The sequence below is a fragment of the Ostrinia furnacalis genome, unplaced genomic scaffold (assembly GCF_004193835.3).
Source record: "Ostrinia furnacalis isolate ACB-3 unplaced genomic scaffold, ASM419383v2 OfSCF1818, whole genome shotgun sequence".
Lineage (NCBI taxonomy): Eukaryota > Metazoa > Arthropoda > Insecta > Lepidoptera > Crambidae > Ostrinia > Ostrinia furnacalis.
Genome location: NW_021132057.1, coordinates 139,312 through 162,839, shown reverse-complemented (window position 1 = coordinate 162,839; position 23,528 = coordinate 139,312). Strand labels below are relative to the sequence as shown.

Sequence of the window (23,528 nt, the reverse complement as noted above, 5' to 3'; positions counted from 1 at the left end):
AGTGGAATGATTATACATGGTCCACAAACGGATTTATGAACGGGATTTCCCTAAAATATAAAACAGTATTGGTCGCGCAAAGAGAGTTGAGAACTTAACATGATCAACACAAGCTCAAAATTTGCCCATATAATTACACTTGTCGCTTTAACGTCTTGCATATTCTCATAATTTTGACTCCTATAGTAACTTTGCAATTTTATGTCAATAAAGTTATTGTATGTGAAGATGTCAGCGCAGCAGACAAAACAGGCTCTGTGGTACACAGACAGAAAATCTTATTGCCTCAACTCATGTTGACCGTTCTTTTTATTTACTGAAAAGTCTGGAACATATACATAGCATTATATGGAGTTATCTTCTACTCTATGGTTAACCCTTTTTTTATGTTGGCAGGTTGGCAGAACCACCCACCCGATTTGACGGTTTGGTTTTGATTTTTGATTGTAGTTCAAAAAATCATTCAGTTTGTTCAACAAGGTGTCTTGTTTTTAAATAATTGCTATAGTTTTATGTTTGATTTGGTGTGGATTATGATTTATTTTGTGTTGTGACTGTTTTATAACTGATGTGTGGAAAGACGCCATCTCGAGAAAATGTATTTCGAGGTAAGTTTGTGATAAAACAAAAGATTTTACTTTGCGTTGGAGTAACTGTTTTTCTGTTAACTTTATTTTGTTATTGAAGATTGAGAACACTCCCGAGCATATCAGAAAGGCGCGGAGAGCTGAACCGGTTCAGAAAAGAAACCCCGTTGAAGAATGCCCGCGTCTCACCTTGGCTCCCTTTTCGAGACCTCCTCAAGTTGTATTTGAAAATGTTACTATTGGAACCACTTGTGAAAGGACGTTAGAAATATTAAATCCATCTAAACAAGTGCAACAGGTAAGAACATCAATGAAATGTTTTTGTTGAAGTATTTATGGTATAACATAGCACATCAGACTGTGCAAAGTCGCCTCAATGAATGAATGCATCAAAAGAAATAACTTGACATGCTATTGTCTGTACATCTTATTATTTTATGTTTTGAAGAAGCCAGTAAGCCACTTCTACTATTTACATAATTCTACCCATTGATTGTCCTAAAAATATCTATTGATTCCAGTTGGTATTATGTGTGAAGCATTTGTTGATCCTATCACACAATACTAGTGTTATTACATACCATAATAATGTTTCAATCTCCAGATCACTCTAGGCCGTGCCTTACCTGCTGGTCTTGTAATACAATTGCCGGAGGAGTGGCTGGAACTTGAGCCGGAAACATGCTACTGCCTATCCATGCTGTGGACTCCGATGCAACCGACAGCTTTGAGGGACACCATACGCTTCACTAATGAGAACAGAGGAAGATATGACGTAATAGTGGTGCTGAAGACTGGAATGGTAATTTTAAAATTTAATAATTTCTTACTCAACAGCTGGTTTAGGAGGCAAGAACACTGTCTTCCTTACTATTCATTAGTTATTAGTTGAATAATTTATTTCAAATACATAATTATGTTACACAAGGCATAATTTATTTATACTTACATTCATAGCTCATAGGAAATAATCACAAGTAGCAATTTACCATACAATATTATGCTTCTATTATTGGTATGAGGAACTTAAATGTATTTAGGTATATGAATAACAATAAAACATAGTCAACTTCAAATATTGATCACATTTTCTTTCAGTTGTAATATGCTAAGCATTTCAATACAAATTCATGTTAAAATTATATATCTATTATCATTAGGATATACACATATCAACCAAGCAAATAATTATTTTGTGGAAATGTAGATATTTTAAGATAAATGTTTTAAAAAAAATAAAATAATTTATTTCAGAACATCAAAGTGAAGGGGAAAGGATTTAAAATTTCTCCAGGTAAAATTAAAAAGAAACCAACTAAAAAGTCTCCTGTTGCCATTTACAAGAAAAAAGCTGAAATGATTTACAATACCACAATGGTAAAGAAGACCGTTAATGTTGTTCAAACAACTCAGCACCGAGTGCTGCGACCCTCAAACAAAGAAAATATCATGACTTTCAATGACTACAATTCACAAATTGATAAATGTCCCTTTGACTCTCAATCAAGCATTGATTTTAATTTTGACACCTCTGAAGTATTTTCAAACATGAGGAAACCTAATTCGGAAACATTTCTCCAAAAGACTTATGATAAATCATACACAACTATGCCACAAAAACAAAACACTTTAAAACCTTCCAACAACCAGACCTGTAATTTATCAGCTTCAGATATGTTTGACAACTTAACTTTTACACCTCTGAAAAGTCTTCCTGCAAAAACTGAAAAACTTGATAAGGGACCTAAAATAATTATGAGTATGAATTCTGAAAGTGATTTTGATGATAGCCTTGATATGAAGCAGTCAAATAAAGAGAATGAAACTCATTCAATTTTGAGCATCACATCAACTCAACCAAACAAATGGCTCACCGTTAATCACCATGCACAGCTGGATAGCCATATTGAAACTCCAAATTTGCAAAATAAAAAGATACCTAATACTTCATCCCCTAAAGAACTTAACAGTCCAAACTTTTCTATAAACACTGACTTCTCACGCATCAGTGAACTCTCATTTTTTCCACAAAGATTTTCAACAGAACGAAAAGGAATTCCTAGAATCAATAACGAAACGCATGATTTACTTGAAGATGCTAATGCAAAACTTAGTTCTGACACATACACGAAAGATTCTCCTAACACTCCCGTCGACTTTCAAATGTACACGATGGAGTCGAAGCCTCCGCACTATTTTAACAGAGATCAACAACCAAAATTGTGCAGGCAATCCCTATTCAAGGAATATCAAATGCGAGAAATGAGAGACAGAAACTTTTTTGGTTCATCCGAATTTCTTCAGATGCAAAACGATTTGAGAGTTGATGTCAAATCACCGCCAAGATCTATCACGCCTCCCTTGCAATCTATTCCAGAGGAAAGCTTGCAGTTATCGGATACTCATAATTTAGATAAAACCGATAAAATGTCAACATTCACAATCAACCGCACCTTTGATAAGGACTCTGGGAGACCTTCAATGATGAACAATAGACAGTCGTGGTCTAAGAAATCAGTGCGCGTTGAACCAGAACTTTGGAAAGTACCCACATCATTTGCAAAGAAATCAATGAAACCTAAAGTAAGCCTTAAAGGCAAAGAATCATTGAGTGGCAAGATAACAAATGATACTTTTGATGCTAACAACACCACCCAACAAAGTATGTCTATTCTCAATCACATAGGCAATGTCTACTCACAATCTCACACAGTGGATCCATTTCTGTCGTCTACCTACTTTTATGACGAAGAAGCTGTAGATAAATTTGAAAAAGAATTTAAAAGGTGGTTAAATTGCGTACTTACTCCTCCAGCCGATCTCGACAGTAACATCGAGCAAAAAATAGATGTCGGTAAAACGTGGCTCGAAAACCGCAACAAAGAAGTGCCCTTAGCTCCAACCAAGGAGCAGGTCAGCAGCGTTTATCATAACAGCCATCGGTTGGAGAGTCTTCGAAGATCGGCGAGAGCTCTGTTGATGAGCCCTGAAATTGCTCAGGTCTTCCAAAAATTAAATGTTCAAATTGAAAAAAAATTGATCGCCATTCGAACCGATCGAAATCTCCATTTGGATGTCGGACTTCAGAAAGTTATCATGGAGTTGTTGTTATCATACAACCCACTGTGGCTTCGATTGGGGCTTGAGGCGATTTATGGGATTGTCTTACCGTTAAGGTCTAACAGCGACATCGAAGGCCTTACCACTTTTATAATACAAAGGATGTTCAAAAACCCTCACCTGAAAAACAAGCATTCGAAATCGAATGCGCCAAATATGCTCCTACCCGCTTACATGGAAGCCATTAAAAAGTTTACTTTGAAAAAGTTTTTCATGCTTGTGTTCTTTTTGGATCAGGCTAAACAACGAAAACTTATATCCCATGATCCTTGTCTATTTTGCAGAAACGCTATTTGCAAAGAAAGTCGAGAAATAATCATTCGATTCACAAGGGAACTAATAGCTGGTATAGGTGACATTACGAAACACTTACGTCCACTCGGATATGTAGTCAGCCACAAACAATCTTTTTTGGACGAGTACAAATACGCTGTACATAACATTGCTCTGGACATTAGAGACGGAGTTCGCATAACCAAAGTTATGGAGATAATTTTGATGAAGAATGGACTGATGCATCAGTTACGAACGCCGGCTATTTCGCGACTACAAAAGATTCACAATGTTCAAGTGGCATTGAACGCTCTGAAAGAGGCCAACTTTGTGATCGTCGGTGACATCTCCGCCCAGGATATAGCTGATGGACACAGAGAAAAGACACTGTCCTTGCTTTGGCAGTTGATTCATGTTTTCCGAGCTCCACTATTTGAAAAGGCCGCAAACGTTATACAGACGTGGTGGAGGAAGAAATATGAAGTTATTGTGGCACAACGAAAAGAGGAGGAGAGGGTTCAACGAAAGCTGAACTCTTCCGCGAGCGTCATACAACGTTGGTGGCGACGCATCCAGTACAATCGCTTGGTCGAGTGGCAAATGCAGCAAGTGACAACTGCCACTGTGACAATACAGAAATACTGCCGCATGTGGCTCTGTCGCACTCAGTATCGAAGAATGAAAACAAGCGTTTTGATATTAGAGAAATGGTATAAGTCTGTAGTAAGAATAAGAGAATCGAAAGAGATTCTGGCAAGGCTCAGAGCGGAAAGAGAACAGCTGCGCTCATATTCAGCCTGTGTTATCCAGAGCTATGTAAGACGGTGGCTATGCATGACCCAATTCAAAAAGACAGTAAAGAAGATTGTATTCGTACAATCATTAATACGTCAGTATCTCATTAGAAAACAGTACCTAACATTGAAAAAGCACACAATTTCAATACAGCAAAAGTACAGAAACAAAATCCTCATAAGAAAGGAAATGCAACATTTCCAAAATATGAAGAAAAATATTATAGTCGTACAAAGCTACATAAGGATGATCCAAGAACGCAGGCGTTTTAATAAACTCAAAAACTCCGTTATACTTATCCAGAAACGCTTCAGAGCGTTGATTGAAATGAGAAATGAGAGGAAACAATATTTGAATTTGAAGAAACATACAATTATCCTACAGTCAATCATTAGAGGCAAAAGTGTTCGAAACGAGTACCTGAGACAAAGAACACAAATAATACTATTACAAAGAAAGTTCAGGGCACACTTACTCATGCGAAAATATCGAGCAGTCTTTTTACAGAAGAAAAAGGCTGCAACGGTTCTTCAAAATCACATCAGAGCATATTTGGCTATGAAGAGAGAGAGAAATATTTTCGTCTCAAAACGCAACTCGGCAGTTGCTATCCAAAAATATTTCCGATCTTATGTTCTCACTAAGTCCCGTCGCACTGAGTATTTGAAATTGCGTGAAGCTGTTATAAAGATTCAAAGATACTACAGAAGTGTATTAGTTATGCGCAACGAAAGGAATGCTTTCCAAAATAAAAGGAAGGCAACCGTGTCTATTCAGCAGCATTACAGAGCATACATCATGAAGAAAAAGTGCCAAACTGAATACTTATCATTGCTTAGTGCGGCTAGAACAATCCAACAGAGATATAAGGCATTGATCCAAATGCGCAGAGATAGAACATACTATTTGCAATTGAAATCTGCAAGTGTAAATATACAAAGCTTATACAGGGCCAAGATTCAAGGAAGAGAGCAAAGACGCCGTTACTTAAATTTGAAAGACGCTGTCGTCAAAATACAAAGGTGGTTTAGAAATTGCAAAAAGGGCAAGGAAGTTCAAGTTCAATATGAACAATCAAAGAAAGCGTGTGTCGTTATACAAAGAATTTACAGAGCCTACGTCATTGGCAGAATTCAAAGACAAGAATATCTTAGAATCAAAACGGCTACAGTTCGCATTCAAAATTATTATAGATCCTATATCGAAATGAAGGTAGTTAGGCAACAATACATCCAACTTAAAACAGCTACCGTCACTATACAGAAGTACTACAAATCGCATTTGATGACCAAGAATCAAAGACAAAACTACTTGAAAATGAAAGCGGCGGCGAGGTTCATTGAAGATTATTATAGAAGATACAAAGAGAGTCAACAAACGAGACAACGCTACCTTGAGTTGCAAAAGGCTGCAAGACTAATACAGGATCGTTACCGCAATCTATGTGCAATGCGACGCGACCGACAAGAGTATTTGAATCTCAGACAGTCTGTATTGACCATTCAGCAAAGATACAGAGCATTGCTAGCAATGAGAAAAGAAAGGAAATCATACAACAAGCTAGTTTCTTCTACGCTTGTTATACAGAGGAGATTCAGAGCTCAATGCCTAATGAAACAGGAAAGACGCAAATTCGTTTCTACTCTCAAGGCATGTGTAGTCATTCAAAGGTTTTACCGCGCATGTTTGGCTGCTAAGAAACAACTAGAGGAGTATTCAAAACTAAAGAAGTCTGTTCTTGTTGTACAACAGAAATACAGAGCATTGTTAGCAATGAGGAGGGACCGAACATTTTATTTGAAGTTACGACAAGCTACTGTCTGTATTCAAAGAAGATATAGAGCTCGTTGTTTAATGATGAAAGAACGATCAAATTATATAAATATTTTGAAGGCATGCGTTACCATTCAAAGGACATTCAGAGCTTATATTGCTGGCAAAAGACAAAGAGCAAAATTCATTGAAATGAAATCAGCCGCCATCAAAATTCAAAGATATTATAGATATGTTAGCGAAACCAGAAGAATCCGAGCCAATTACCTAACTTTGAAAAAAGCTGTTGTTTATATACAACTGCGATTTAGGTATAAGATGATGGTTCGCGAAGTACGCAGAATCCAAGCAGCTAGCAAAGTACAAGCATGGTATAGATCTCTGCAACAGCGAAATGTCTGCCGACACAATTATCTGAAAATGAGAGTCAGCGCCATTACAATACAGTCTATTTTCCGTATGCACATTTTACGGAAAAAATATGTTGCGATAAGACATGCCTCGCTGACCATACAAAGATACTACCGGTCTTATAAGCTAGGTTCAACTAAGAGACAAGAATACGTCCAAACAAGGAATGCTATTATCGCACTCCAAGCGTATGTCAGATGTTATATAGCGCGGATGAGATACATTAGAATCCGAAGAGCTGTCTTGGTGATACAAGCAGCATATAAGTTTAAGAAAGAGAGAGATCTCCTTAGGGCTAAGAGAGAAGCTGCTGCAATATGTATACAGAAATATGTCCGCCGATATATTGTGCAATCACGATATTTACAATATCGGAAGGCCGCTGTGTTCATGCAAAGATTGTGGAAGGGAAAACTTGTGACAAGATTACTGCGATGTGAATATTTGCAGAAGAGAAATATTGTTATAAGGTTGCAATCAGTCATCCGAGGGTATCTAGTGAGGAAAACGGTGGAGCTGCAAAAAGAGAATTTAATAAAAGCCAGAGAAGAGCAAAAACAATACTGGGCTGCTTCTAAAATTCAGGTAAATAACGTTTTTTCCTGTGATAACTATGTATTTCGCTTTTATTTTCTTCTTTGTTTTTTTCAATAACGTTCAAAAATCGAACTTATCCTGGCTTACTAAAGAATGTGACAAATGATTTTAGGCTCTATTCCGTGGGCACAAGGCTCGCGTTCACGTGCAAGCTGACAAGCGCGTCGCCGAGTTGCGGCGGCGATGGCGCGCCGGTGCGCTGGAGTCGAATCAGGAATCTCTGAAGGAACGGAACGAGGAGGCGATGGAGGTGCTCCGAAACATGTCTGATATAGAAACAGTGATTCGCGCCTTTAGATCTCTTGGTAAGTATTTAGGAAACACCATAATATCATCTAATTAAGTTTCGGTTGCATTTAAATATTATATTTTTTCTTTAATATGGCAACATATCGAAGATATTCAAAGTCTAACAGCCGATGAAGCTTGCTATTAGATTTCTTTCTTCTTTGATCATATGTATGTACTTTGTGGTATGAAAAAAACGAACTATGGATACTGTGAAAACCGGCGAATCGTAATTCAATCTCCTGTAAAGACGTCTAAAATCACGTCGCTATCTATGACAAACAACTACACAAATCGTTGTAATTGACTTGACCTATCTAATTAAGGCTTTTATTCTTACAGAACTGCTGACCGAAGTATTCCCAATGATGTACCACGACAATGCGTCGTCCATTGTCCGCCGGGTCTACATCTACATGTCGGTGACCAACAGATCGATTTCCAGCATCGAAGTCCTCAAGTCTGCCGCCTCCGTCCTCGTAAACTTGACCAGATATAAAGTCACTGGTCCGAAAATATACGCGGTAACTATTTATTTTTGTAGAAACAATTCTTTATAATCTAAGTTCTTAATCTAAGTTTCTTTTTGTTGCAGAGAGATCGCATTCCGCCAATTTTGAAATTTATGTGGAGATTTAGTAACAGTGAAACACATCTGTTTTGCATTTTATCAACTTATATTTGGCTCTTTTCGAAATATGACGATGTGAAGAAGGTGAGTTGGAATAACATCCAAAACTTTTTATCAGTGTTGAATTATAACATCATTTTATATGAATTCTAAAATAATAAATTACTATTTTTGTTCACAGGACTTGACTGAGTTTCTGCACATACCAGAGAATCACAAAATGCTGACTACCATCAAAGGGAACGTAGACCGAATGAAAAGGATGGCTACGAATGCGAGAAACAAGTTCCATACGCCTCAGCCTTCCAAGTTCGTGTCCCATACTGGTAATCAGTCGTTGAACCAGAGCGTGTGTAGTTCAGCAAGCAACAGCAGCGTTCTCCAACCAGCCCTGGAGCCAGATTACGGCATCGTCAGGGCCGACAAGCCTCGATACTTTGAGGACGCACAACAAGCCATAAATTGCCTATTCCATACGTATAAGTTATAAGTGCCTATTGTTATAGCTGTAAAATTATGTGGAGATTGGGAATCTTATGAATGTAAATGTGTAGTACGACAGTTTATTTTATTAACACCTGGTTTCTCAAGTTCTTACGCTGGCTTCTTTTTCCGTCTGCTGCATTGGTTAACGAGGCTCGCCTTGGCTTGACCAATCATATGACATTAAAATAACAATAACTATCAAAATCTTTTCCATCGAGCTGAGAAACCAGGGGCTAGTTACGACTTAAAATAGTTGATACAGTGTAAAATAACTCTAAAATATAATGATTTAGTTAATTATGTTATAATTAATGTATTGTTTTCATTTATGTTATTGACTAATAAATTGTGCTTTAAATAATAATAAATAACATTATCTCCAGAATCAGGACTATTGATTACATATTCTATAGGTTTTTAATTTTTTATTCTATAGGCTTTAGGGCTTCACTCAGTGCATGAGGTACGGGAGCAACAGGAGGGAGCCATTGACACATTATACAGGGTGTTAGGTAAATGGGTATATGAGCCGACACTAGCCCATGTTAACATGAGCATATAAATGGTATGGTGAAGTCAGAAAATTGATATCATCATTTTAATTTTCATACAAATCGGATTTTATAAAATTTATTTTGTATGAAAATTAAAAGGATGATATCATATTTCTGACTTCACCATACCATTTTTATGCGCATGTTAACATGGGCTAGTGTCGGCTCATATACCCATTTACCTAACACCCTGTATAAATCGTCTGAAGTCTCACTGATGTTTGACCGTCACAAAATAACCATCCCGTGCCGCTCCCATACCTCGGGCACTGACTGAGTTAAACGCTAACCTATTAAAAAAGATACGGTGAATGCAGACATTTTTTCGGTTTTTGAACGAAAGTCAATGGCCAAACTACAAAACTCCAATTACAGTTAAAAAAAAGGTTGTCAGATTGTGACATTGACAGATAAAATTTTGTCATGGGTTGATCTGTGGGGTTGATGTTTTTCAACAATTTGATCTATTTTTAGAATAAAATGGACGAATTCGTAAACTACATCTTATTGATATTGGTTATTTTACCAGTTGTCTTGTTTATTAACCTATGGACTGGCATAGGATGGGAGTTGTTTGTGAACAACTGAGATACATTCCATTTTTGACCAAGAAGAAACTTGTTGCTTACCCTAACCTATGTTTATTAATTAACTTTTAAGTTTAGATTTATGGACTTTAAATAAAACATGTAATTTAATTTTCTCATTTTATTTAAATAAAGTAATAAACATCGATAGTAAATTCTCAATACTTATGGTAACATAATGTAAGCTTTTATAATAATGTTTAGCTTAAATTATGTTACAATATTTGTCAACAGTAATAATACCAATTAGATATTACACTAATCTTAATTATTATCACATTTATAGTTATAATAGTTACATGTCTCATAAATAAGAAATTAAATTTATGTACTTTGGATTACTTGTCTTAAAGTGGAAAGGTACATCATCTGAGCTTATTTTAATTTCAAAATAAGTACAGGACCTACATAATAATATTATTTATTCACAAGATTTCTGAGTGCAAATATATCACAATAAGCATAATTCATAATAATATTTTAATATCATGATGTGAATAAGAATTACCACATGATCTTAATATAAATAAGTACAAAAATCAACAAAATGATCTATATGACACATTAAGATGAACACATACACAGAATAAACCCAACACAGTCATACATGGATGCTTATTTACTAAAGAGATGACTACTTCCTTTCATAGAGTTAATAATTACTAATATGTCTTAAAAACTAAAATTTTGCTAGTTATAATAAATATTCCTGCATTCTAACTGTGCTAATATTGTAAGTTATGCTTTCATCTACCAAAGTGCACAATATCATTTCAAATGTTTGCACTTATTTACTCGTTTTTGTTTAAATACATGGCAAAAACATTGAAAACATCAATCAGTTACAATTAAGTGTCGTTATACATAAAACATTTACCTTTAACTATTGACGTGCGGTGTTCGAAGTCGAGCGTTATTATAAAGACAACTTTCTAGAATGATTTCGATGTAAAATACATAATGACCGCCAATTCTGACGTTTACTGATCTTAGATATTCCCCACTACCCGCGTGAAGTATGTAATGCGCTTAAGATTCGAGTAATGCAGTAAATCCGCCCGTCAATAGTTGTAGTCAAAATTATGTCTAAAAGATAAATAATGACAAGTTAAATTTCACTAGATAGCAGCAACTCCTCCATGCCCATATGGCCGCGATGTCGCCACACTCGGTACCGCGCTATGTCCTTTCGAGTCACCATGCCCACCACCTGCGATAAAAACTAATTATTTAGCAACTAGAGACAGGGAACAATAACGTAGCCAGTTACAAAGTTTTGTTAGAGCTCGAAGCACGGGACTTTACATGAACTCAAGTTCAAAAGTGGCCACGAATTCACGATTGATACTACAAATAAATAATTATTATTTATTTATTTAACAAAATTATAAATCAGTTTATGCGGTCTAAATGCGACAAACTCGAAAACTATTGAAATGGTTTCCATTCGGTATTCATTCGTACCTAATTTAAAACAAAGTGGGAGAGATAGGCTATTTTTGTATGAATTTCAAGTTAGGCCCGGTTTCCATCAAGGCGAGCGTGGAAATAATGAAATCTGATTGGTCAGAACACTTTTCCGCTCCGCTTCGTTCTGCTCCGCCTTGGTGGAAACGGGGCCTTACCCCCTTTAGGGAAATTGGGAATTTATGTACCTCATTGACGTCGTTGACGATGGGCAGGTGTCGTAAGCCGAGCGCGCGGAACAGGCGAAACAGTCGCGGCAGCGAGGCGCGGTGCGGCAGCGTGTACGGAGACGGGTTCATGTACGGGCGCAGGTCGATGGTGCACGTCTTCTCCCATTCGGCTATCTCTAGCTGCAACCGATGTGTTGTTATTATTGGTCCGTTATTACAAAATTACGCTCGAACTTTCCTGGGTCTCACAGTCAAAGGCCTTTTATGAATTGAGATTTTTGGCTCATCTTTTATACAAGTTTATAAATGATATTCATCCTAGAGTAGAAGGATGAGCAATAATGAGCATGCTCAAAATGGAAATCACAATTCAGAAACCGCGTCATATTCGTATCTCCTGAATTCCAACTCGAAGCTTTCAGTTTGATTGATTTTTTAACAACGTGGCTATAAACCAAGATTGTTTTGTCGTCTAAAAATATGTACAGGTTTACAACAACTTCCAAAGCTTTATAATATTCACATTTTTTTAGTTCTATCCAAAAAGAAAATAGGTAATTGCAAAAAGCAAATAAATAACTTACCTTATCAATAGATGGATAGCGAGGGTACTCCTTCCTGAAGACGTTCATATCGACGCTGAAGTTCGACCATTCAGTGTTCGCGTTTTCGTTGTAAAGCTTGTTCTGAAGGAGCACGATCAGTTGCGACCGCAGGATCATGCCGCGGAGACGTTTGTATGTTGTGATTTCAGGCTAAAATAAAGAATATAAGTAAGCACTATATTTTAAAGTGGTTATATTCCATAAAAATGTTTGCAGATATAAACATCAGTTATCTCTCTCTCTTACTCTTACTAGCACATCTCAGGGTGAATTAGGGGTTTATTTCTCTGACACACCATAAGGCGTAAATATTTACACACATTTTGTTTCTGTGAAATAAAACACGACCTTTAGTTGTTCCACAATATGGCCGACGTTCTACGGCGCGCAGCGTGAATATGCGAAGTCACCTCGGACGGAAAATTGTGCCTTGTAAATGTTGGTTTATGTATGTATACAGTGTATACTCACATCGTCAGCCAGCGGCGGGTCGACGACCGGGAAGCCATTATATGAGACCACTTTGAGCAGTTCCACAATATGGCCGACGTTCTCCACCGTTCGGAGAGTGAACACCGGGTGCGACATGACCTCGGACGCGTAGATGTTGTGCGTCAATGGCGGCGGCTCCCACGGCAGCAGCGGCACGGCTGCCAGTTGGATGTGGATGTCGTATATGCCCTGAGGGACGCAAAAACTTCAAGTTACTAAGCAAGCAGCTCGTTAGGAAACAAACAGGAACAAGACAGTCTTAATTATTGACGATGGCACATCACACTACACATTTATATCTGAAACCTCCCCTACTACCACGGGTGTGGGGCAGTTTGGCCCAGGAGACCAAACCTGAGTTTTTTTTTTTTCAATTTTAGGACGAAACAAACTATTTAGGCTCAGTAGCTAACGCCCGTATTCAGAAACATTACTATGAGGTCGCACAGTCGCGTGGACGCACAGGGTCACACACTATTCAACGCGTTCGTTCGATTTGCTGCTTTAAGAAAGCATCATTCGTGAATACGGGCGTATTTTTTTTTATGTATAGCAAGGCAGGTATTTGACCACAATCGCACCTGATGTTAAGTGGGATGCAGTCTACATGCTAGCTACACTGCAGTACAATTGCATTAGTTGGCGTGATTTGATATAATAAAAAAATATATAATGGAACTATGAGCATAAAAGGAGTTACGTTTCGGATCTACGAATGAAAGTCATTATTTCACGTTCATTCATTTTAAAATTTAAATAATCACCTCGTTGAAGAAGTCCCCGATCCACTTGGCTACAACAAGCGTGATGATGATCGGCAGCGCGTTGGAGATTTGGCCGGTGGTCTCGATGATGATGACGGTGAGCGATATGGTCATGCGCACCACGCCGCCCAACTGCGCCGCCGCACCGATTAATGCGTATTTAGCGGGGTTTATCGTCTGCGGCAAACAAAGATGTTATAATTACTCATTTCTGATGGAAAAATTCATTATGGCGTTTGTCTTACAGCTTGCTGCCTTATCAAGGGAGGACATTAACAATTAACCGCACTGCTAGCTATAAGCGCGTGAGTAAACACGTTATCACTTCCACAATAAGCTGGAAGGTTTGATATCATCAACTGTATAAATGCCTCCGCTATAAAATCGCGTGGGCCCGTGAAAGCCCTAACAAGCTGCTTATTACAGATAGACAACCTCACAACCTTACATATTTGTGATGTCACACTTTCATGGGTTTGGCTGATTTTTAGGGTTATCTGTGATGTGACCACAACTTTTGCCACAAGCATTGGCGCGTACCTTGGGTAATTTTTCAGGGGATTCTAATGGTCGATAAGACAAGGTGCGATACGTCATTACAGTTTGAATCGCCCTCTATATACGCCTACGCTTGACGGCTAGATCCGTGCCTGCTAGATGGTAAATAGCGACTTACCACGTTGGCCGGTACCACTAGCTGAATAATGATCGCCAACAAGCGGCCCCAGGCTGCACCAGTGAGTAGATTAGGGATGAACAGCCCGCTGGAGACAGCCAGCCCGAACGTCCACGCCGACAGTAGGAAGTAGCACGCCACGAAGGCCAGTAGTGAGAGAGAGATGAAGTCGTGGAGGAACGAGCGCACTCAAGCTTTGGGTGTTTGGAACTTTGGAATATACGCGGAGGCCCTTTAAGCTACATACTACAGATAGGCATGCTCACAACCTTATTCTATTTGTGAGGTCACACTTACATGCGCTTGGCTGATTTTCGGGATTTTCTTGTCAACTTTCCTTGAGGGCTGGTTCCTCGCCTAGTAGAATGTAAATAGAGACTCACCACGAGGATGATGATCGCCAGTAAACCTTATTAACGTCATACTCTTTCCCGGGCATGGCCTATTTTCAAGATTTTCTGTAATGTGATCACAACCTTTTTTTAGTGCTGGATCAAAGAGGGTAAACAGACTTACCACGTTGGCCGGTGCCACTAGCTGAATAATGATCGCCAACAAGCGGCCCCAGGCTGCACCAGTGAGCAGGTTAGGGATGAACAGCCCGCTGGACACTGCCAGCCCGAACGTCCACGCCGACAGCAGAAAGTAGCACGCCACGAAGGCCAGCAACGAGAGAGATGGGGTCGTGGAGGAACAGCGCACTGAATCTTTGGGTGTTTGGAACTATATCGCCGTTAGCGCGCGGGCGCTCGCGCGAGTTTTAGCGGAGGCCTTAACAAGCTACATACTACAGTACACTGCGGGAAATTGGTCGAAACGTAATAGTGTCAACATCATCTCGATCACTTTGTCCTTCCCCATTCTCGCGTCGCCGCATAGTGTACTTGCGCCAATAGGCATGCTCACAACTTTATCCTATTTGTGACGTCACATTTTCCGGGCTTTGCTGAATTTTGGGATTTTTTGTGATGTGATCACGACTTTTCTTAGGGGTTGGTTGCTCGCCTGCTAGTAGGTAAATAGAAAATGACTTACCACGTTGGCGGGTGCCACTAGCTGAATAATGATCGCCAGCAATCGGCCCCAGGCTGCCCCAGTGAGTAGATTGGGAATGAACAGCCCGCTGGAGAAAACCGGCCCGAACGTCCACGCCGACAGTAGGAAGTAGCACGCCACGAAGGCCAGTAGCGAGAGAGATGGGGTCGTGGAGGAACGAGCGCACTCAAGCTTCGGGTGTTTGAAACTTTGGAATATACGCGGAGGCCCTTTAAGTTACATACTACAGATAGGCATGCTCACAACCTTATTCTATTTGTGAGGTCACACTTTCATGCGCTTGGCTGATTTTCGGGATTTTCTTGTCAACTTTCCTTGAGGGCTGGTTCCTCGCCTAGTAGAATGTAAATAGAGACTCACCACGAGGATGATGATCGCCAGTAAACCTTATTAACGTCATACTCTTTCCCGGGCATGGCCTATTTTCAAGATTTTCTGTAATGTGATCACAACCTTTTTTTAGTGCTGGATCAAAGAGGGTAAACAGACTTACCACGTTGGCCGGTGCCACTAGCTGAATAATGATCGCCAGCAATCGGCCCCAGGCTGCCCCAGTGAGTAGATTGGGAATGAACAGCCCGCTGGAGACCGCCAGCCCGAACGTCCACGCCGACAGTAGGAAGTAGCACGCCACGAAGGCCAGCAGCGAGAGAAATGAGTTCGTGGAGGAACAGCGCACTGAAGCTTTGGGCGTTTAGAACCAGATAGCCCCTAGCGCGCGTTCGCCCACGGGAGTTTTAGCGAACGCTCTACAAGCTACAATCCGGTCAAGTTAACTGCGAACCCCGCTGGAATGCGATTTTCCCCGCGTTTGCTCCGTTCGTATCAGAGCGTCGACGCGACGTCACGGCTGCCAGGTGCGCAGTTAACTTGAACTGGCTGCACAGATAAGCATGCTCACAACCTTATTCTATTTGTGACGTCACATTTTCCGGGCTTTGCTGAATTTTGGGATTTTTTGTGATGTGATCACGACTTTTCTTAGAGGTTGGTTTCTCGCCTGCTAGAAGATAAATAGAAAATGACTCACCACGTTAGCGGGTGCCACTAGCTGAATAATGATCGCCAGCAATCGGCCCCAGGCTGCACCAGTGAGTAGATTGGGAATGAACAGCCCGCTGGAGACTGCCAGCCCGAACGTCCAAGCCGACAGCAAAAAGTAGCACGCCACAAACGCCAATAGCGACAGAGGCCGGTACGAGCCGATGGGGTCGTGGAGGAACGAGCGCACTGACGCTTCGGGCGTTTGGAACCAGATGGCCGCTAGTGTGTTGTATTCGCCGTCCGCGCAGAAGAGCTGTGGAAGGTGGAAAGGTTAAAATGTTTCTACATATTTTATAAAACATAACCCTCCTTCTGACGCAGTCAGGTAAATAAAAATACTTTAAAGTTTAAATAATAGATTATGGTAAATTATAGTGATAACAATACGACTGACATGGCCAGCAGAATCGCTAAAATCAAGTGGCAGTGGGCAGGGCACATAGCTCGTAGAGCTGACGGCCGCTGGGGCAGGAAAGTTCTTGAGTGACGACCACGAGCCGGAAGACGTAGCGTAGGCAGGCCTCCCACTAGGTGGACTGACTATCTGGTGAAGGTCGCGGGAGGCGCCTGGATGCGAGCGGCGCAGGACTGGTATTTGTGGAAATCCTTGGGGGAGGCCTTTGTCCAGCTGTGGACGTCTTTCGGCTGAAACGAACGAACAATACGTTCCTGCCTGCGGCAGTGGAGCAGTGAGAGAGTAGATATAATTTATGAGCTGCGAAAGATCTTTCCTAAGTTTCTTTGGATTTTCATATTCTTGGCCACTGGCGATTTGACCACGTTAGGCGTCACATACGATTACAAGTAAACTAAAATGAGCATCTTTTTTTTCACGCATAATTTAAGGTAGTCTTTCAAACTAAGCGTCACAGACGCAGTGTCTTTAGGTTTGGTCTTAAAGGTAGCCTTTCGAACTAAGCGTCACAGACGCAGCGTCTTTAGCTTTGATATTAAAGGTAGCCTGTCAAAGCGAGTTAGTGACGCGGCGTTGGTGGCATAAGACCAAAGATAAAGACGCTGCGTCTGTGACGCTTAGTTCGAAAGGCTACCTTTAAAGTCATAGTTTTTATGAATACTAATACTAATGGTCTACATAGGGTCCAATCTTCTATTCTTCTACAACACAATGGTTTCCAAAGTTCTATAACTTGACTCACCTGCAGGGGCACCTTAGTAGGGTCCTCGCCGAGCGGCCGGCAGTCGTTGAGCAGGAACATCATGAGGAAGCCACACGTAGCACTGGCCGCTGCAACCAGACACGCCTCTACCACGCGCAGCCACGGCGCAGTGATGTGCCTGGTGGAATAAGACATACAAGACATTTATTATCTGCAAATAAGTTGCTAAAGTGGCAATGAGGGCTATCGTTTTTATACTTAACAGTTGGCACCCCTGGCGATTGACAGGACCTTACTCTACAGTGGCGCCATCTTGATGAGTGCAAATGCGATAGTCCTCCTACCACTTTAGCGCTCACATGTTGGTGCCACTGTCTTCGCTACTAGCAAGTGACAGGACCTTACTCTATAGTGGCGCTAACTGGTGAGCGCTAAAACGATAGCCCTCATTGACTTGGCACATGGAGCAGAAAGTTTCTGGAGTGGAGGCCGCGTACCGGAAAACGCAGCGTGGGACGTCCACCCACAAGATGCACCAACGACATTATAAAGGTACCTATCAGGAAGGCGATGGACGCAGGCCGCTACCAACCGGGCAACATGGAAAGCATTGGGGGAGGCCTGTGTTAAGCAGTGGGCAACCTATGGCTGAGATAATGATGAGGCTGCTAAAAGCGCTTTTACAGGTCCCAATATTACTTTAGTAGGGCCTACCCAACACTTGCACGGGTGCAAAGTCATCAGGTCATTTCTGCTTCGGGATGCATTGTACTGCAGGCAGATGCAGCCAAGCTAGTATGAATTATCATCTTATTATGGCATTATCAAGTTCGGAAGAAAATGATTGTTGATGATGATTGGTGCTTGAAACTTGATTATAGGCAAATATTGTAATTGGTTATATTGTATTTAGAAACTTTACTAACGACTCAAAATATAAATTTTGAAACCCGCAACCTTGATGTCTTCTAAACTTTACGGAAAGTTGGTATACTTACTTGATAAAACGCTGCTCACGTAAACTATGATTCTTCTCTGATTGAGCTAGATATTAGGCAACTATTTAACAAAATTTATTATTAACATGACCGTATAAGCTTACCTAATTCGAAACACAGCCAACTTATAATTTATGTGGTTCCAAAGCGCTCCCAGCATTCCGCCAACGGCCCCGAAAAACATGAACACCGGCAGCTCATAGAACTGGAATGGAAACGGGTCCATCTTCCCCAAGTTTAGCAGACCTGAAAGAAAATGCATATTATGAGAAGAGTGTAAAATTTTCGTGGCTAATAATTAGGTATATCGAGCACAATAAAAGTCTACATGAAGTCTAATAATTAAGTCTGTTTCTCTTTGCCTCTGTGTTCTATTCTGCCCTTTTGCAGACTTCTGGCGTAGTATTATGTGCAAAAGCTATAAAGAGGCATTCCGTTATAACGCGGCGTAAGTCAGATCTTCTTTACCTGGGTAACTTAACTCTCCAGGGTGACCGTGGTATGCTGAAAGAGCGAAGTTCAGAGTGAACGTAGAAACCACAGTCCCAAAGAACGTTCGCCACGTCAACGCTTGGTTCCAGAAACTTGTGCCTTCTTCCAGTGAAAATAATACTCCACCTAAAATGAGAATATGACATGAATTAATTCAATTAATAGATACGATCGACAGCAAATCGGACTTTATAGGTGTTCTATTCGTCTTCTACCTCTTGCGTCAGCATGACGTACTAATTTTGGGACACCCTGAATAGTTAGTTAAAGTAGTTTAAGTAAAATCTGGCGTTAAGTCGCCTGTCGATCTAAATTTTTAAAATAACCTGAAAAAATCGACCTGCCTAAAGTGGGAATCGAACACACGACCTTTCGCTTGCCGGGCGACTGCTCTTCATCTGACTACTGGATTAGTCGCTTAGATGAAAAAGCAGTCACTACCACTAGGTGGTCCAACGATCTGGTGAAGGTCGCGGGAAGTACTTGGATGCGGTCATGCGGGCAGCGCAAGACCGTTCGTTAGGCATATCATTGGAGGAAGCCTTTGTCTATCACGGGACTATCTGTTTCCACCTCTCGCTTCCACCAACTCCACTCCTGTATAGCCAGGATAATAAAAACCCAACCAGTGAAGGTCAAGTTTGTCCCAGGGGAAAATTAAACAGTCATTGGACCCACAATGAAATTAATTAGAACAACATAGAAGTTCATAATTTGAAAGTTCAGTCAATTGGCTGAAACAAAGATGTATAAAACTTGAAGTTACCTATTGGAGCGCCGAAAGCAGCAGAAACGCCCGCAGCGGCGCCGGCAGATACGAAATCCCTTTTCTCGTGGTCCTCGCGGAAGTATTGGAATATTTTGAAGTCCCTGTTGAAGGTGGTACTTTTGCCTTGAGATATCCCGGCCGCCACCACAGCCCCGCTGTGGATCATTGGGCCTTCCTAAAATAAATAATTTGTAAGTTAAGTAAGTAAATAAATAATCCCCGTAAAATAAGGCCCGTTTTTCACCAAGGCGGAACAGAGTGGAGCAGAGAAGTGTTTTGTCCAGCCCGAAAATTCTCCGCTCTGCTCCGCTCCGCCTTGGACATGATAGCTAGATGAGAGTTGGAGGAGATGGATACTGTAAATTGCATAGGTACCCCACAATAAAAGGTAAAAGGAGGAGGAGCACTTTGCATAGTATAAGAAGCCCTTGCCTTAAAAATGGGCTCATAAATAGCATATCCTTTACTTTGGTTGTACTTGGACACTATTAACTGGGGCTGGTGTAAGTGCTTTTTAAACTTGCAAAAATAGAATGAGTTTTCATGAGTTTTCTGCTATCTGCATCAGTCATTACCTTTCCACCAGCCAATCCACCGACAACGGCGGTAATGACACCAATGGCTTTCACCACCAAGGTTTTGAAGCGAACCACTCGCGGTACTTTGACTCCGTTCAAGTAGCATTTTACTTGAGGGATACCACTGCCTGCAGCGACCGGCTGAAACATTTCATATTATTTGTAACTATTTATATGTATGTATAAATATTAGAACATATTTCTATAAAAAAACTTGTCGGTTATTGAAGCGTGATATACACTCGACAGCAAATAAATCGCACCACCCGCGACAAGCACTTTCAAACGTATGCATCCCCACTTCACACCAATATTGGTACCATTCAAAAGCCTAGTTCTAAACTTCATTTCATTATAGGAAAGGTTTTTTAACCCAAAAATGTTTCTTTAGAAGGATCCAGAGTCACTTCTTCAAAAAATAGATAGTTACGCTTGAGCCAACTTTTATGGCTATAAAACTGTTAAGTTGGGATTAATCGCTATCCATCTGTTAAAGAGGACACGTGTGATCATTATTTGGTTTTATAACCATAAAATTTGGTCTAATTGATCCCAGAGGTGAGCCCAAAGTGAGGTCTTTTTTCAAGTCACATTTATGGTATATGTTAATAATTTATTAAGAAATTAAATGTGTTTTTCTTTAAGGATATTTATTGGGCTTTCAAATAACACCAATATTGTTGGGGCACCATTATTGTGTCAAAAGAAAATCTTTAAAGTTCGCGTCGCGGGTGGTGCGATTTATTTGCTGTCGAGTGTAGTTCTAAACGTAATCATTACGCAAAAAATATGAACTTTCATGTTAGAAAAGCTGTAAGACGGTTATCACACTGCACCGCGCTCCGCCGCGGTCCGCGTGATTTCATATAAAAAATCCCGCGCGCAGACGCGTTGTCAGTGTGTTGTGCCGCGCGTGTTTTCCATACAAACTGAGGTACTTGCATACATACAATGATTAAATCTGTCGTCCCGCGTACCGCGGCGGAGCGCGGCGCAGTGTGATAATCGCCTAAGATATCATTGTAGACTTGTCAGCCCAGTTGCGCTTAATAGTAGTTAAATGTAAATAAAATATCATCAAGTAAAAATTCTAAATACATAAGTAGCATTATTGTGTAGCAACAAAAGGACTGTAATGCATCTGTTACTTATTCAAAATTAGTCATTAAACCAGTTTGCACAGTTAGTAATTACTCATTACTTATCTAGTTTGAGAAATAAGTGTGTTATCACCACTATGAAACAGCGTCGTGTCATGTGATCAGTGTATTGATATAGTTTAGTGCTTTAATATTTACTAAAGCAAGTTCACTATTTTAAATGTAGTAATAAAATAAATAAACTTTTAGAATTTGACGTAACCATCCTTGGTGTTTAGCCTTTAGATGCAATGCAATATTACTTGTGTGTATGTTTAGTATATTAATAATTATTCATAAGTTTACCTCCACATATGCGACCAATATGGATCCAATGAATACAATACAAATATTAGATAACACCCATAGTAGGTACGGAATGTACAATCGGTCCATCATAGCATACTTGTCAACAGCTGGAAAAACCATTAAAACAATTAATATTAGTTCATTTCTAACTGCAAATAAAACGTTGGAATTTATACATACATTTCTTGAGTTCTTTGTATTTGATGTCTGAAAATTCTTCTATACAAATATCTATGATAAATGCTATCAAAGCAGTGATTATTCCAATGAGTAATATAATAAACCATCTTGCCATGTCCTTCCATACTACAAATGGGTAGCCTCTTTTGCGCTCTTCGTCAAGTAATAAGTGATTTTCACATGTGTCATAATCCAAACTCTGAAAATAATTGGGTGAACATTATGTTCACAAAAATAACATGTTTTACATAGCTACTTTGATATGATGGTAAATTGTTATCACTATTTCATTGTATAGTACTTTACTTACTTCATATTTTGCTGACAGAATGTTCATAGATCCAGGTTCAATTTTTTGGACTGGATTCCTTCTTCGTACACCATGACTACCATGCGAATCGTCTTCCATTGACTCCTATAAACATTGTTATTTTATGACAACAAATCTTGTGCAGTCTTGTGAATTGATGCAATATTCGGTATTATTAACATAAAAATATGGAAGATACCCATTGCCAGGACCTGAGTAGGTATTACCTGGGAGTCTGCATGATTATTTAGTTGTCCATAATTTGAAGTGGTAGCTTCTATACTGTTGACTAATTGCGCGGTATCAGATGTAGTTTCACTAGCCTCAACAGTTAACGAGGAATTAGAATTAGAATTCATTGTCTTGGTTTTTCACGAAATGATAACTTAAATTCACTGCACATTAAAATTAATATAAACAAAAGTATGGGCCAACAATCGACTTTTAGAGAACCTCATCATAAATAAATAGGTTAACTAATTGTTATAAAAGTCAAACATGTTTATTGATATGAAAAATAACCATTACTCTCGCTAAATTATGTGGAATACCAAAAAATAATGATAAACACAAATGACAACTGCAAGTGCTTAATTACTATTTGTATCTCTTTTCATTTAAAGGAAAACGACATTAGTTAGAAAGAGAAAGGAAAAAGTTTACTCCACTGACGTTCTTCACAAAAACAGTTCTTTACAATGTCATTAAAAGTATTTCAAATAGAATTTGATAAAAAATGTATTAAAAAAAACACATAATAAGTAAGTAAAAACGTAATAATAAAAAACTGAAATATTTTAAAAATCGTCCTTAAAACAACTCACAAGATGCTGAAAAAAGATGCTCGTTTTGTCTAATCATTTAATATTTTTAACTTAAAATTAAATCGTAAATCGTGACATTATAAAGTACCTACCATTTGACGTAACCTTCATTTTTGACATTAGTAATGTTACCAGATAAAATTATTAACTTTAAAATAATGATCATAGAAAACAAACTGATGAGTAAAAATTTCAAAAAATCTTCAAAATTTTTATTTTATGACTTTAGAGGTGTTTTTAATGGCGTCTACTTCATAAAAGTTTCTGAACGAGCAACGATAGCGATTTATTTTATTTAGTGGGTACTAGGTAGTGGATTGCTTTGCATTTTGATGCTGACGACGAACCAACCACTTTTCAAACAGTTTTATTTAAATAAAATTCATATTTTATGCCCTGTCATCCAATCGCCTTTAGCTTTGACTATTAAAGTAA

The 23,528-nt window shown here is 39.4% G+C and overlaps 2 protein-coding genes across 2 annotated transcripts; one reads left to right on the top strand and one right to left on the bottom strand.

Annotated features, from left to right (window-relative positions):
- Positions 1–422: 422 nt before the first annotated feature.
- On the top strand, positions 423–9,454 carry asp (microtubule assembly factor abnormal spindle). Its single transcript, XM_028305924.1, has 8 exons — positions 423–608; positions 688–885; positions 1,192–1,389; positions 1,842–7,544; positions 7,669–7,861; positions 8,187–8,368; positions 8,440–8,559; positions 8,657–9,454. The coding sequence occupies exons 1-8, from the start codon at positions 597–599 to the stop codon at positions 8,963–8,965; spliced, it is 6,915 nt and encodes a 2,304-aa protein (XP_028161725.1). The 5' UTR covers positions 423–596; the 3' UTR covers positions 8,966–9,454.
- A 907-nt stretch (positions 9,455–10,361) lies between these two features.
- ClC-b (chloride channel protein 7) lies at positions 10,362–22,818 on the bottom strand. Its single transcript, XM_028305944.1, has 15 exons — positions 22,497–22,818; positions 22,270–22,374; positions 21,960–22,158; positions 21,777–21,886; positions 20,329–20,472; positions 19,751–19,928; positions 18,961–19,110; positions 18,597–18,738; positions 17,534–17,672; positions 16,363–16,629; positions 13,601–13,777; positions 12,816–13,025; positions 12,324–12,494; positions 11,758–11,919; positions 10,362–11,312 (listed from the first exon to the last, which is right to left on the bottom strand). The coding sequence occupies exons 1-15, from the start codon at positions 22,626–22,628 to the stop codon at positions 11,211–11,213; spliced, it is 2,388 nt and encodes a 795-aa protein (XP_028161745.1). The 5' UTR covers positions 22,629–22,818; the 3' UTR covers positions 10,362–11,210.
- Between the last annotated feature and the right edge of the window lie 710 nt (positions 22,819–23,528).

What these genes read in the sequence shown, in the direction of transcription:
- ClC-b (XM_028305944.1), bottom strand. Translation starts at nt 22,628, where the DNA reads ATGAATTCTAATTCTAATTCCTCGTTAACTGTTGAGGCTAGTGAAACT. An exon ending in TGGAGAGTTAAGTTACCCAG is followed by an intron (nt 18,739 to 18,960) that starts GTAAAGAAGATC and finishes ATTTTCTTTCAG; the next exon opens with GTCTGCTAAACTTGGGGAAG. An exon ending in TAGTGGCACCCGCTAACGTG is followed by an intron (nt 13,778 to 16,362) that starts GTGAGTCATTTT and finishes TGTTTGCCGCAG; the next exon opens with ACGATAAACCCCGCTAAATA.
- asp (XM_028305924.1), top strand. An exon ending in GGGCTGCTTCTAAAATTCAG is followed by an intron (nt 7,545 to 7,668) that starts GTAAATAACGTT and finishes AAATGATTTTAG; the next exon opens with GCTCTATTCCGTGGGCACAA. An exon ending in TCGCGCCTTTAGATCTCTTG is followed by an intron (nt 7,862 to 8,186) that starts GTAAGTATTTAG and finishes TTATTCTTACAG; the next exon opens with AACTGCTGACCGAAGTATTC.